The sequence below is a fragment of the Chiloscyllium plagiosum genome, unplaced genomic scaffold, assembly GCF_037043375.1.
Source record: "Chiloscyllium plagiosum isolate Xiang-an unplaced genomic scaffold, Cpla_swu_hap1 HiC_scaffold_21, whole genome shotgun sequence".
In the NCBI taxonomy this organism is placed as follows: Eukaryota; Metazoa; Chordata; class Chondrichthyes; order Orectolobiformes; family Hemiscylliidae; genus Chiloscyllium; species Chiloscyllium plagiosum.
The window spans coordinates 21,839,754-21,853,847 of NW_028270159.1; the positions used below are offsets into that span (position 1 = coordinate 21,839,754).

Below are 14,094 nucleotides of genomic sequence, written 5' to 3' on the forward strand. Positions count from 1 at the left end.
ATTTGTATCCTGGAACATTCAGCTGCCAGTTCTGCCCATCCCTGAGCCATGTTTCTGTAATTGCTATGATATCCCAGTCCCATGTTCCTAACCATGCCCTGAGTTCATCTGTCTTTCCTGTTAGGCTCCTTGCATTGAAATAAATGCAGTTTAATTTATTAGTCCTACCTTGTCCCTGCCTGCCCTGATTGTTTGACTCACTTCTGTTCTCAGCTGTACCCGTCTCAGATCAATCTCTTTCCTCACTATCTCCCTGGTCCCCCCCACCCCCCAATACCAGAAACCTGGCTGTTCATGCTACGTTCCCCTGAGAATCCATCACCCCCTACATTTTCCAAAACAACATACCTGTTTGAAATGGGTATATCCACAAAACACTCCTGCACTAGCTGCCTACCTCTCTTACCTTTCCTGGAGTTGACCCATCTATGTGACTGTATCTGAGACATTCCCCCCTTCCTCTAACTGCCATCCATCATATACTGTTGCTATTGCAAATTCCTCATCGCTTCTATCTGTCTCTCCAACTGATCCACTCGATCTGATAAGATTCGCATCCAACAGCATTTATGGCAGATATAATCCGCAGTAACCCTTAAACTCTCTTTAAACTTCTAGATCTGCCAAGAAGTACATATCACTGCAAAGGCCATTTTTGCTCCTTCACAATCTACAGATGTAGAAAATAACACCGTCTTATTCCTCTACAAACGCTGCCCCCAGGTTAAATTAATAGTTATGACTTATATTTTAAGTTTAATCAAGAGACTTATCTCCAAAAACATATAATCAAGAAAGAATCCACTATACTCACTACTGCAGCCTTTCTCTTGGACAGACTTAAAACAACAATTAACTTATCTGATTCTGTGCTGTGATCTTCGCCCAACAGTTCCTCCAAGATTAGTTGTGAAATTCAATGTTTGTTAATTTTCCCAGATGCACTCCGATGTCCAGCGATACACAAATTCAAACAGCAAAGGCGGTAACTGTGCAGTTTTCTCTCCCTCTCGCTCTCTCCTACACTGTCCTCACCATGTGCTTCCTTTATCTGCTCTTCTCCCTTTTAAACTGCTGTTGTTTTGACTTTTTTTTCCCCAAAGTTCCAAAATAATGCAACTGCACATAAAACAGTAATTGCTGCTCCTGGAATTCGAGGAAATCACTTCCAACACCTCAAATACCTCAAAACAAAAGGAGCGGCTCTTACAGCCAGAAATTTTTCCCATCCTTCATCTTGGACTACCCCTAATGAAGCTCTGATTGTGTTGGATGCTATGTCTAATCTCACAGGAGTGGGCCCTTTTTGCTTTGCTCATAAAACTGACTTTTTAAAATAAAAAATCACCGAACATCTGATACCTTTGGAAGTTTGCCACTCAAAAACTATCACTCACCTTGAGGGGAGTAGAGCTGCTGAAATAAGATACCATTTGTAGTCACACCTGTATAAAATCAGAGTGGTTGTCAGCAGATATTAGCGTCCCTTTGTCCTTGATGGTCAAAAGGACATATGGTTACACATTCATTTATAGAGTCATAAAGCCATACAGCACGGAACAGACCTTTTGGTCCAACACATCCTTGACCAGATGTCCCAATCTGACCAAGTCCCATTTGCCAGCAATTGGCCCATATCTCTCTGAACCCTTCCTATTGATCCAGATGCCATTTAAAATGTTGTAATTGTACCCACTTCTACCACTTCCTCTGGGAGTTCATTCCATACATGCACCATTGTCTGCATGAGAAAGTTACCCCGAAGTTTCCTTTTAAATCTTTCCCCTCTCACCTTAAACCTATTCCCTCAAGTTTTGGACTCCCCCACCCTTGGAAAAAAGACCTTGGCTATTCACCCTGACCATGCCCCTCATGATTTTATAAACCTCTGTAAGGTTACCCCTCAGCCACCAATACTCCAGGGTTAAAAAGCCCCAGCCTATTCAGTCTCTCCCTATAACTCAAACTCTCCAGTCCTGGCAACATCCTGGTAAACTTGAAAGGGTGCAGAAAAGATTTAACAACATCTTTCCCATGGAAGGGTGTGCAAAATTATATGCAGCATTCTAAGAGTGGCCTCTCCAATGTCCTGTACAGCCACAGCATGATTTCCTCCTCCTATATTCAAAGCACTGGCCAACGAAGGCAAGCGTGCCAAATGCCTTCTTCACCAACCTGTCTGACTGGACAGAATCAACATGGATTTATGAAGGGGAAATCACATTTGATAATATTGGATTTATTCAGTAAGAGGGAATCAGTGGGTGTGGTATGTTTGGATTTTCAGAAGGATTTTGGTAAAGTCCCACACACAAGGTTTAAGAACAAACTTAAAGTGTATAGAGAGATTGCAGCGCAGGTTCACTGGACTGATCCCAAGAATAGTGGGACTATTCTAAAGGATGAGATTAAGAAAAGAGGGCCTGTATTCTCAGGATTTCAGACGCATGAGAGGCTGTTCCAGAGAAACTTACTAAATTCTTAAGGAATAGACAGGCGACTGTCTGTGTGGAGTTTGCACATTCTCCCCGTGTCTGCGTGGGTTTCCTCCGGGTGCTCCGGTTTCCTCCCACAGTCCAAAGATGTGCAGGTCAGGTGAATTGGCCATGCTAAATTGCCCGCAGTGTTAGGTAAGGGGTAAATGTAGGGGTATGGGTGGGTTGCGCTTCAGCAGGTCGGTGTGGACTTGTTGGGCCGAAGGGCCTGTTTCCACACTGTAAATAATCTAATCTAAAAATCTTAAAGGAATGTTTTTTCTTTTATTCATCAATAGGATTTGGGTGGTGTTGGTTGGGCCTGTCCCTAGTCACCTGAGAAGGTGCAGGTGAGCTGCCTTTCTGAAGCACTGCAGTCAATGTGCTGTAGGTAGACAATGCCATTAGGGAGGGAGCTCCAGGATAGGTCAAATGGGAGTAGCAAAGGCAATATAACATCGAGGTAGATGATCAGCCATGATCTAGAATGGCACAGTAGGGTCAAGGGGGAGAGGAATGGTGCACACTTGCTCCTCAGAAATCCACACAGCTTGGTTAAAAGTAATTCCTTGTGTAACAGTGCAACTTAGGGAAGTGATCATGTGTGCAAGGTCTGAGACTATTTGAGACTATTCTCAAATGGCACATTTTTTATTAACCAGGCAATTCAATATGAAGTAGTCTTCACATATACCCGTGAATACAACACAATTATTAGCAACTAATGGAAGTGTTGCTAGCATACATCCAACCAGCAGGAGTGACTCAAAGATAGTTGGTACAACGTTAACTACCACTGTATATACCAAGGCATCATTTACAAAGCTGCTATTATTCAGTGGCTGATTGTTTTTTGTTGCATGGAGTTAGTTCACACATTGCAGGTCAGAAATTACTGTTGGACCAAGGGAAAGTTTGCTTCAGTGTTCATAGTAGACAGTAACTGTGTATGCAACATTAGAAGGAGTGCAACATTCAAATTTCAAGTCAGACTCAAATTGCAAACACCTATAATAAAAGAACCAATTGACAATATATGTAATTCCCAATTATTTATAGAAAGTAGTGCAGAGGTCTGAACTGATTTAGGAGAAAAATAAGCAACTTGTCAAGTGGCGAGCTACATTAACCTACTGTCATATTCTATTTGAAATTGCTGCAATGCAGTTTTGAAGGTGTGCAAATCTGAGTTCAGAAAAGTAGAGCTACATTCAATCAGATATTGTATATTGATCGAAGGCAATTCTACTGATTCAATGAGAGACTTCAAAGCAGATTGCAGGAGATAGATGAGCTATTACTAATTAATGAAAGGCCCCTAATTAAAATACTGTGCGGTTTTAATTGACATACCCATTGATTACTAACACAGGCTCTCTCTGAACAATGGAAGCAAACACAAGACCTTCAAGACTTCAATGATAAAAGGAACAGTAAAGGTTGTTTCTAAATGCACATAATTGTACTTGTTAAGATAAAAAAACTTCAAAATACCATCCAGGTGAAATGAAAACAAAATAAATCTGGATTTATTTGTGCACACAGTACTTTAAAATATTTTTCCCACCCTATCAGATTCCACAAAACTCTAATATTAAAATCTGTTAGTAGCTGCCGATAAATCAAAAAAGGCTTTTGCAAGAGAGGCATGGGTCCCAATACTAATAAGCTCAGAAACCCCCAATTACACTGTTAAAATCAGGCTCATATTTGCCACAAATGTACTTCATGAATAAATTGAGAAGCATCACAGAGCCTCATCACAAATGCAACATTTAGCATCAATTTAATTTGAAAGCAAAAAAAAAAGTACAGGAAAAAGGTCACATCACAACATCCAAAATGTCTGAAAGCACTTTGCACAGAAAGAGGACTTTGGAAATGCAGCCAGTCTGGTCTATCTGATAACCACTTATTGATTTCATGGTTGGCTAACAGATGACCAGCTTTGAAGACTTGCCCATGAAGCACCCAATGATCTAGGCAATAGGGAACTATCGCCACAACAATTATTGGATTTGACCAAGAAAAGGAATGATTACAATCTCCATGACGATAGATACACTTCCTTGTTGCATTCTGTTTTCTAAAAATCAGGTCGAACAAGTAGCACGCTAATGCTTTGAAAGGAATAAAAACAGCACCTCTTATATAGAAACTACTTAAATCCTTTCTTCCCTATGGTGCGCTGCTCCTTATAATTAACCTCAGCGCATTTAAAGGAGGAAAGATCAAGTGACACCAGATATCAGTAGCAGACATTTCAAAAAAACAATAAATAAAGTCTAGTCGCTGTACAATTCTGCCTCAGCGCCTCCTGACCTGTGCCACAGATACAAGTCAACCCAACCCCAAAGGGTTTTGCCACTGAAGAGAAGACCAGGATTGTCTTTCATTCAAGTTAAGTCTAGCTTACAGGAAAAATGCATGTAACTACTCCAGAGACAGAACATTTATTAATCTGTAACTCACAGTAGATAGATCCCTCAAGACATCAGGCCAAAATGTGGCTGTCGACAAAACTAATGAGATGTTAGGTTGCCTAAAAACAGGCATGGAGTGTAGATCAAAGGAAATAGTGCTGCCCCAATATAGACTGCTAGCTACAGCTGGAATATTGCACACAATTCTGTAACCCCACACCAAAGGAAGAAACTATAGCTAAGCTGGAAAAAGAACAAAGAAGAATCACTAAAAGACTCCGGGCACTCGAGAATAAAAACACATGAGAATAGACTCCAAGGAGCCAAAAGCCTTCCATTGCCAAGGGGATGAGTGCAAAGGGATGGGTTTGAAGTTATCAAATGAATATGGCTGAGAAATGTTGATGATCAGAGAGATCTGTAAGAATCAATACAGGATAAACAAGAAACAAGAGGTTGTAGGCTTGCTATACTGAGGAGGTTGGAGACAAAAACAAAACTGCAGATGCTGGAATCCAAGGTAGACAGGCAGGAGGCTGGGAGGACACAGCAAGCCAGGCAGCATCAGGAGGTGGAGAAGTCGACGTTTCGGATGTAACCCTTCTTCAGGGCTGTCAGGACAGTGGCTTGCATCTGGTCAAAGTGAAATGAGGCAAATATTTTTGGTTACAACTGTGGAGATCAGACTGAACAGGTTGGTCTGGAGGGTTTCTATGTTTTCTGTTGAGAAATGAACTAATCTAAAGTACTCGTTTGTAACTGCTCAGGCTATGGCCAAGCATCGTTGTTGTGATGCCAGACGGCATTGGAAAATCAAAGTCTGCTTTAGTTCCGAATTCAAAAGTGGTTCAAAAAGTTCTTAGACACAGTCTGTCTAGAATCAGAGGCTAAGTGCAACACAAAATTAATCAGATGCAGCTTGGAAACCCTCCTGTCAAAACCGCCACTGAAGGGTTTAAGCACATGGAACAGCAAAGAATTTAGTAGCAGCCATAACGTAAGAGCTCAAATTTCCCCTCACATGATTCATTGATTATACTTCATGACAGTGAGTTGAGTTCAGCGACAGACTATTCTCACTTGGGGCCTGCATTTATTCCCTTCTCCTCTACTGTCCTGACAATTATCGCCACAACAATTATTGGACAACAATTATGTGGGCAGAGTATTCTTTGATAGCACTGTGAATATTATCACTCTGAACAAAGTTTCAGAAACATTCCAGGATCTGATTGAAATACAATTAGCTGGGCAGAGTCAGTTGGCTGGACAGCTGGCTTATAGCCCAGAGCAATGCCAACAGCATGGTTCAATTCCCACACTGCCTGAGATTACCATGCAGGACTCTCCCCTCACTCTCACCCTGTCCCCTCATTTGAGGCACGGCGACAGCAGCCTTTAATCTGGTAAGACTATGGCAACTTCACCTTTTATCATCAACTGGGATCATAACAGTGAAAATAAGTGTTTTAGATAGATTGTCAAGCCAGTTGGAAAATGTTAAAATGAGAGTTCAACATGTTGTGATCCCAGCTGATGGTAGATCCCAGAGTGAACCCCCGTCTCATACATTGTGTTTATCCTTTGCACTTGGTTACTGTGCGAGTTCAGCACTGGAACGTACTTACACTGGAACGTACTTACACAACTTACGGTGTTGGGAACAAAGGTCCTGGCATGGATAGGGGTCTGGCTGGGAGAAGGCAGAGGGTGGGGTCAAAGGGGTCTTTTTCAGGATGGCATCTGGTGTCTGATGGAGTTCCACAGGGGTCAGTGTTGGGACCATAACTATTCTCGTTATATACTAACAATCAGGGCGATGGAACTGAGGGCATTGCTGCCAAGTTTGCAGGTGACCCAAAGATAGGTGGAGGGACCAGGTAGTTGAGGAAGCAGCGACTTGGACAGGGTAGGAGAATGGGCAAAGAAGTGGGAAAGTGTGAGACCATGCACTTTGGCAAGAAGAATAGAAGCACAGCCTATTTTCTAAGGTTTCAGAAATCTGAAACACAAAAGGACTTAGGAGTCTTAGTTCAGGATTCTCTTAAAGTTAGCAGGCAAGTTCAAATGGCAAGTTAGGAAGTCAAAAGCAATGTTAGCATTCATTTCAAGAGGGCTAGAATACAAGGGGAAGGATGTACTACTGAGACTGTGTAAGACTCAAGTCAGCCTGCATTTGGAATATTGTGAGCAGTATGCGATCTGTAACTAAGGACGGATGCACTGACCTTGAAAGGGGTCTTGAGGATGTTTATGAGAATGATCCGTAGGATGAACGGATGTGAGGAGTGGTTGAGGACTTTAGGTCTACACTCTATAGAATTTAGAAGGATCAGTGGGGGATCTGATTGAAAGTTACAGAATATTGAGTAGCCTGGGAAGAGTGGACATGAGGAAGATGTTTCCATTAGTAGGAGAGACTAGAACGAGGGCACGGCCTCAAAGTGAAGGGACAACCCTTCAGAACTGAGATGAGGAGGAATTTCTTCAGCAACAGCGTGGTTAATCTGTGGAACTCACTGCCGCACAGGGCTATGGAGTCAAGTCATTGACTGTATTTAAGACAAGTTAATGATTGGTAGGGGGATCAAGGGCTACTGGAAGAAGACAGGAGGATAGGTTTGAGCAACGTATCATCCATGATCAAATAGTTGAGCAGACTTGATTGGCCAAATGGCCAAATTCTGTTTCTTAAGGTCTACTTCAGTAGAAAAATAAATTGTATTCTTGAGAGGAAAAGATAGTTTAATCTTTGATCATATTGTTTTAGTTTGGTTGTATGAGTGTCTACTGGCTGTGTACAACATTTAGAGAACGACACTCAGACCTGGGTAAATAGTGAAGCAATAAACTAAGGAAGGCAGCAACATGAAATCTGAACACATTTGAGTGCATTGCCAGATTGCATTGCAGTGTATTGCAAGGCAGTAGGCGCAATCTCTAGCCTTGATTTGGAGAAGCCGGTGTTGGACTGGGGTGTACAAAGGTAAAAATCACAACACCAGGGTTATAGTCCAACAGGTTTAACTGGAAGCACTAACTTTCTGAGCGCTGCTCCTTCATAATCTCTAACCTGTTGAATATAAAACTCAGGAGCTTACTGACTTAGCCATGAGAGTTCACTTTCCATTTAAAAGATCAAAGCAGTGATGTGGGACCAAGGACGCTGCTGATCGGATGACTTCTTTCTGAATTCTGTTGTAGATCCCAACAAGTGCATGGAGATCCATAGCATGATCAGCTCTGGCCATGTAATGGGCAATTCATAACTGTGTATAGACTGGGAATTCTCTTGATCTGAAATAGAAGAAGCTTACAATATGTTCAAAAGGTTAAAAGGGAGCTTTTAAAATGATCTGGCTGGCAGCTGCTGTGAAGAGCCACGTGCGGTCCTCAGTCAGGAACTTTCTTCAGGATCATGGTTTATTGCTCCATAAAAATGAGGCTTTGGCTGAAACTTGAGAAGCTGGGTCATTTGCTAAAAACCACCCATATCAAGGAAGTCCACAAAGTTAAAAACATGTTAATTAAAATTAGAGAATAAAGTGAAATTAGGGGACACGTTATTAGCTACCTTAACTTGCAAAGAGATTTCAGGCAGAACTCTGATTCCACATGCAGCCAACTTCATGACAAGTAACAGTACAAGGTGTAAGTCAGAAACCCAAAGCCCTCAAATGTCCCTTCAAGCACTGAACTGAATGGAAACCAGTCATCTCTGTCCATTACACAAGTCCAGCAGTAGATTTATAAACAATAAAAGGTGTACGGAGTTACATAAGAGTTATGCAATATCCAATCGCTATCACTATATTGACTATGTCAAATCAAAATCACAAATGATCATATTTTGCAACAACAAACTGAAATTCAACATTTCATTTTCTTCGAGCACCCTTTCATTATGGAATGAAATCTTCATTTACAACAAGAACCTTTCAATTATATCTGGTGGGTGGTTAGGAGACCAAGAACAAGAGGAGAGAAGGCTCTCTCAGCACCAGACACATGTCTAGCTTACATCATTTCCTGGCACTTGCAACAGCACATTTCAAAACATGGCACGTGGTCCACATTGTCCAGCCTTTTCACTGGCAGCTGGAGCTATTTTGCATGAATATCAACCCATAGCATGATTAATTTCCCTTTAGTAATCAGAAAATAAAATCCAGATATATGACTTACCCAAGTAAGGGATGCAGGGAACCATCCTCAAGCTGCTGATGAATTCACGCATTCTCTTGTAGTTGTCTTCTTTAGTTACTAAATAGTCCAGCTTCTCAAACGTAGCTTTGTCTTTTCGACTGACTAGCTGCAGAGTACGAAACAGACAAAGTTCACTGATGAGATCCTTATGAGCCAGAAGTTAAATTAAAAATCATTTTGCCAACAATAGGTTTAATGATCTAGGAATAGATAGCAATAAAAAGCACGAGGTGAAAAGTAGCATCTAAAAAGGTGGAATGAATTAAGGTCAAGTACTTCTTGATTGTTGGGAGGTGTGGGGAGGCAGGCACTAGATAGTGGCTTCTGCACAAAGGATCTTGTGCTAAAGGTACTTGTTGTGCAGTGGTAGTATCCCTACATCTGGGTCAGAAGATCTGGGCTGAAGTGTCACCTGCCCCAGAGGTCTACAATGTGTTTGAAACAGGTTGGTTAAAACTATTTGAGGTACCTTGTGATGCAACTGGAGTCTGACTCCCAATCATAAGATTGTGTTCTCAAATGCCATCACACTCTAAAGCTTTCACAGCATCCTGGATATTCGGGTTTTGCCTTTTAAAAGGGGCAGTGCATTCGTTAATTTGTTTATTAGCTTTATTACTGTCCTTTAGGACAGTCAATTAATTAATTTGTTCACTTGTTTATCCTTTACTGAGAGAAGTATATTACAACGTTCAGCCTATTGTCATAATTGTTGGATGACCAGCCGTACTGAACATAATGTTCTACATGCTCTGTTTTATTGCTCACTGCAGCAATAGACTTGATGCCACCATCCTGTTCCAATGTAGGGATCTACAGGACCTATCTGGTCTGGTATGAAGACAGAACACTTGTAATGAGAGAAAGCTCTTGTGCTGGTTTATTGCATGATAGTAAACCGTGTACAAGGTACACTGGTGTGACTGACAATGTGACAAAGACCATTTGGAGGGCAGGTCACCCTCCTACTCATTGTTCTTCCATCAAATTACATCAATACGAAGACTGTTGCATAAGACAATCATCAACATTAACTCTTTCAGCCCCTCATACAACGCAGATAGCTTTTTAAAAACCTCCTGTTGGAAGCTCAGTAGATGCAGGCCTGGTCAGTTCTTGGCTGAGACACCACCTGGGAATTTAAGGTGCAGTAAGCTTTTGCTTCCAGCAGAGGCTGCTCATGTCACCACTGTCCACATGGACTCTGCCACACAAGGGCCTGAAGAAGGGCCTGTGCCCGAAACGTCGAATCTCCTGTTCCCTGGATGCTGCCTGACCTGCTGTGCTATTCCAGCAATAAAGTTTCAACTCTGCCACACAATTGTCAAGCCTTCCCAAGGAACATTATTATAATTTGACAAGTTTCCTTTGTAGTTCTGTTTTAGTTACAGAGGCAGTTTAAAAGGCTGTTAATGAATTAATTTATTTATTTGGTTGTAGTTTACTCAGTGGAGGGTAAAGACTCAACTCTCTCAGCCCTTTGGGTTCCCAGGGCTGGCTTTAGCAATTCCCAATTAGGTCAGTCAGTAGCTTAACAAGGTTTTTAACTCCATAGTCTGCCTCCAGTTGGTATACTGTGTACAGTTCTAGAATCTCTATTATAGGAGAGAAGTGATTGAACTGGAGAGGGTGCAGAGGAGATTTACCAGGATGTTGCCTGGGGTGGAGAGTTTTAGTTATGAAGAGAGATTGAATAGACTGCAGTTATCTTCCTTGGAGAACGGGAAACTGACAGGGGACATGACTGAGATGTATAGAATTATAAGGGGCATAGACAGGGAAGAACTTTTTACCCTTGGCAGAGAGAACAATGATCAGGGGCAGGGGGGTTGGTTAATTTTAAAGTAAGGAGCAGGAGGTTTAGAGGAAATGTGAGGAAAATAACCTCTTACCCAGGAGGATGGTGGGAAGCTGGTACTCACTGTAAAGATTATACAGGGATAACACCTCATAACCGTTAGGAAGTATTTAGATGTACTCTTTCAATGCCAAGGCATACAAAACTAAGGCCAGGTGCTGAAAAATGGGATTAGAATAGTTAGGTGGGTGTTTATGACTGGCAAAGATGTGATGGGCTGAAGGGACTTTTCTGTGCTATAGGCCTCTAGGCTACTAGGACACATTGGCCTGAGTTTTGCCTACAGCCATACCAGTCTGAAAACACCAAATCTTAGAGAAAAAGATTGGAGTTTATGGGTTTATGCCTGGTTGGTAATTGAATGGGTGATGACCTGGATATAGCAGCTCCACGCGTTGGGTGGCTGTAATCTACAAGAGTTACTGTATACTCTGGCTGTTTGTTTTCCAGTAAGTGGTACCAGACTGAAACGGAATAGTTTCTTTTGGAAAGTAAAGCAAAAAGAGAGAGAGAGCAGACTTAGTGATGACATGTACAAGGAAAGAATTGATATTTCCTTTGTGAATGACAGTGTCTTATCCTGTTGTAGTTGACAAAATTGAACTGGAGTAATGTTGCATTTCTTGAGATCAAACCCGGTGTTTTGGAATCTTGAAAGTTAACTGTACATTCTCAATGTCTGCCAAGAAGAGTGTTACAAATTATATGTATAAGTACATTGTGGCTGGAAAAATACATCAACCACTTTCGCTTACGACAAACAGGAAGACTAGAGTAACTCCAGACACCGACTAAAACCTCATTCACGCCAAGGTACATTAGACCATGTTTTAAGCATTTAACACATTTTTGGAACAAACTGATTTTGAGAAGTTCATCGACTCAGCTTGAAAGCTCTTTTCCCCTTTATCTTGCAAAATGAAAATTGAAATGCTACTAGCTCATGCTTCAACTGAAAAGGTGCACTCACACAACTCTGTGACAATTATTCCTTTCTTCCCACCCCCCAATTTGCAATGTTTCTGAGAATCATTTATCATGTCAGCTCTTTGGGACCCTCCATGCTTAGTCAGAGATGCAAACTTCAATAATATAATTAGGTGGGTTGCTAACATTTCCCAACAGAATTTTGAATATTCATTTATTAACTTTGTGCTGATCTCAAGTTACTGAAGGATCCTCGTCACCTTTGCATCAAACACCGGTTCCCATTTGCTAATTGAAAATGCACAAGGATTTAGTGGCTGTGCCCAGAGTATCAAACACAGCAGGTCAGGCAGCATCCAAGGAGCAGGAGAATCGACGTTTCAAGCATGAGCCCTTCTTCAGGAAAGAAGGGCTCATGCCCGAAACATCGATTCTCCTGCTCCTTGGATGCTGCCTGACCTGCTGCGCTTTTCCAGCAACACATTTTCAGCTCTGATCTACAGCATCTGCAGTCCTCACTTTCTCCCCAGAGTATAAAACCTTCACTTCAGAACAACTTCACACAGAACTCTTCTGTTCCCCAAGTGAATTTGCTTTAGCTGCATGAAGATATGGATAAAATATACCTCATTGTGCAAATGTTCAGCCATCCAGCATCTCTTTAAGCAGCTGAGGATTAACATTTATTCGATAATTCTCCTCAGAATCAGGAATACTCTATAATGTTAGACACACTATATAAACACAAACTATTGTTAGATTTTCTAATTCATGTTATATTATGGACAGTTTGAGGTGGTACATACAAATCTCCTCAGAACCCCAAGCTTATTTCACTTTACAGTCTGAACAGGTGGTAAAGTTTGTTGAGTGAAATTCAAACGTAAATCGGAATGCTGAAATGTCAATTTCTTAATCAAGTGATTCAATTTTGTAATTTGTTTAATAATTGAAATCGCTTGTTTAAAATTCATTCACAAACTATACACTGAAGAGAACGTGCTATAACATGTGTATTGTATAACTAGTAATTAAAACATAGTCCTTGGTTTCACTGCTATTTTTCTCATTTTAGAAGGATCTGTTAAACTGATGCAAATAATTTAAATTTAAAATCATAAGGAACATTATTTTATTAATTTTTTCTCAAAAATGTTTTTTAAAGTGTTAGATGTTCACAATTGTCTTAACCACATTTTTCAAAGCGACCTTCCCTTTGAAAGCAGCACTTTAATTACAGACAAAAAAGAACTGACTAGTTACTTTACTTTTATAGCCATCAGTCAGTTGTGGATATGGCCAAGACAAGATGTTGCAGCTCAACTTACGCTTAAGTTGGCAAAAATCCATGATTAGTCAGATAACTTAATCTTATTTTGGACAGGCTTGATAGACCAGGTGGTCTTTTTCTTATTGTTAAGTTGCTGCATAAACTATTTGATTCTCAGCAGAGACAGGACAGGGGTGACATTAAATCAAGAAAAGGAGTCTGGCAAAATTGGAAACCAAATCTCTGAAGATTCAGTGGCTTCCCCAAGCAAATCATTGTCAACAGAAAATTGTCAATCATACAGCATGTTAACAATTGGGTAACTTACAGATTTTCTTTCCTGAAGTGGACTTTGCTGCAGTCTCAATTTAGGAAGAGTTAACCTACTGACAGGGGGGAAGTTGATCAACTAAATGGCTGAGTAAATATAAAGGGGATGCAGGTGGTAGGATGTGTAGAATCAGCTGTGACTGAGCAGTCAATGAAGGCTGTCTACAAGGGAAATTTGTCTTGAGCTCTATTTCATCAAAAGGCATTGATCTGAGTTGACATACAGTACGAGATACTCTCACATGACAGCTGCTTCAACATGGTCCAATGTATAGACACTGTAAGCTATGCACAAACAGAATGTGTAACAGTAGGATTCAATGTAATAACAGAGAAAAGGGAATTGAAATTTATTACCCAAGTAATTCTACTACAAGGCAATAATGAAAAAAACTTCTATTTCTGAACTCAACCCAGACCATAAGATGTAATGTTCAACCTCAGGATAGGAAAATCTCACTCTACTTTCCCCACTGTGTGTTGACCATGGACTCCAGTTAGGAAGACAACAATCTCATTACTTAAACTGCTGATATACTTTTAAAGAATAATTTATTGTGTGAATTTTGACTTTAGAAAGTTTAAAAAATTGGCCTTGTCTTTAGT

At 40.8% G+C, this 14,094-nt stretch overlaps 1 protein-coding gene across 6 annotated transcripts in view; it reads right to left on the reverse strand.

The window, feature by feature from the left end:
• ralgps1 (Ral GEF with PH domain and SH3 binding motif 1) overlaps nucleotides 1-14,094 on the reverse strand; it is a 762,687-nt gene that overhangs the window by 486,093 nt on the left and 262,500 nt on the right. For all 6 annotated transcript variants that reach the window (XM_087998399.1, XM_087998397.1, XM_043720239.2 and 3 more), the window contains one exon: nucleotides 9,083-9,209. In XM_087998399.1, coding sequence (XP_087854525.1) covers nucleotides 9,083-9,209 — 127 coding nt within the window. The remainder of the gene's footprint in view (nucleotides 1-9,082; nucleotides 9,210-14,094) is intronic.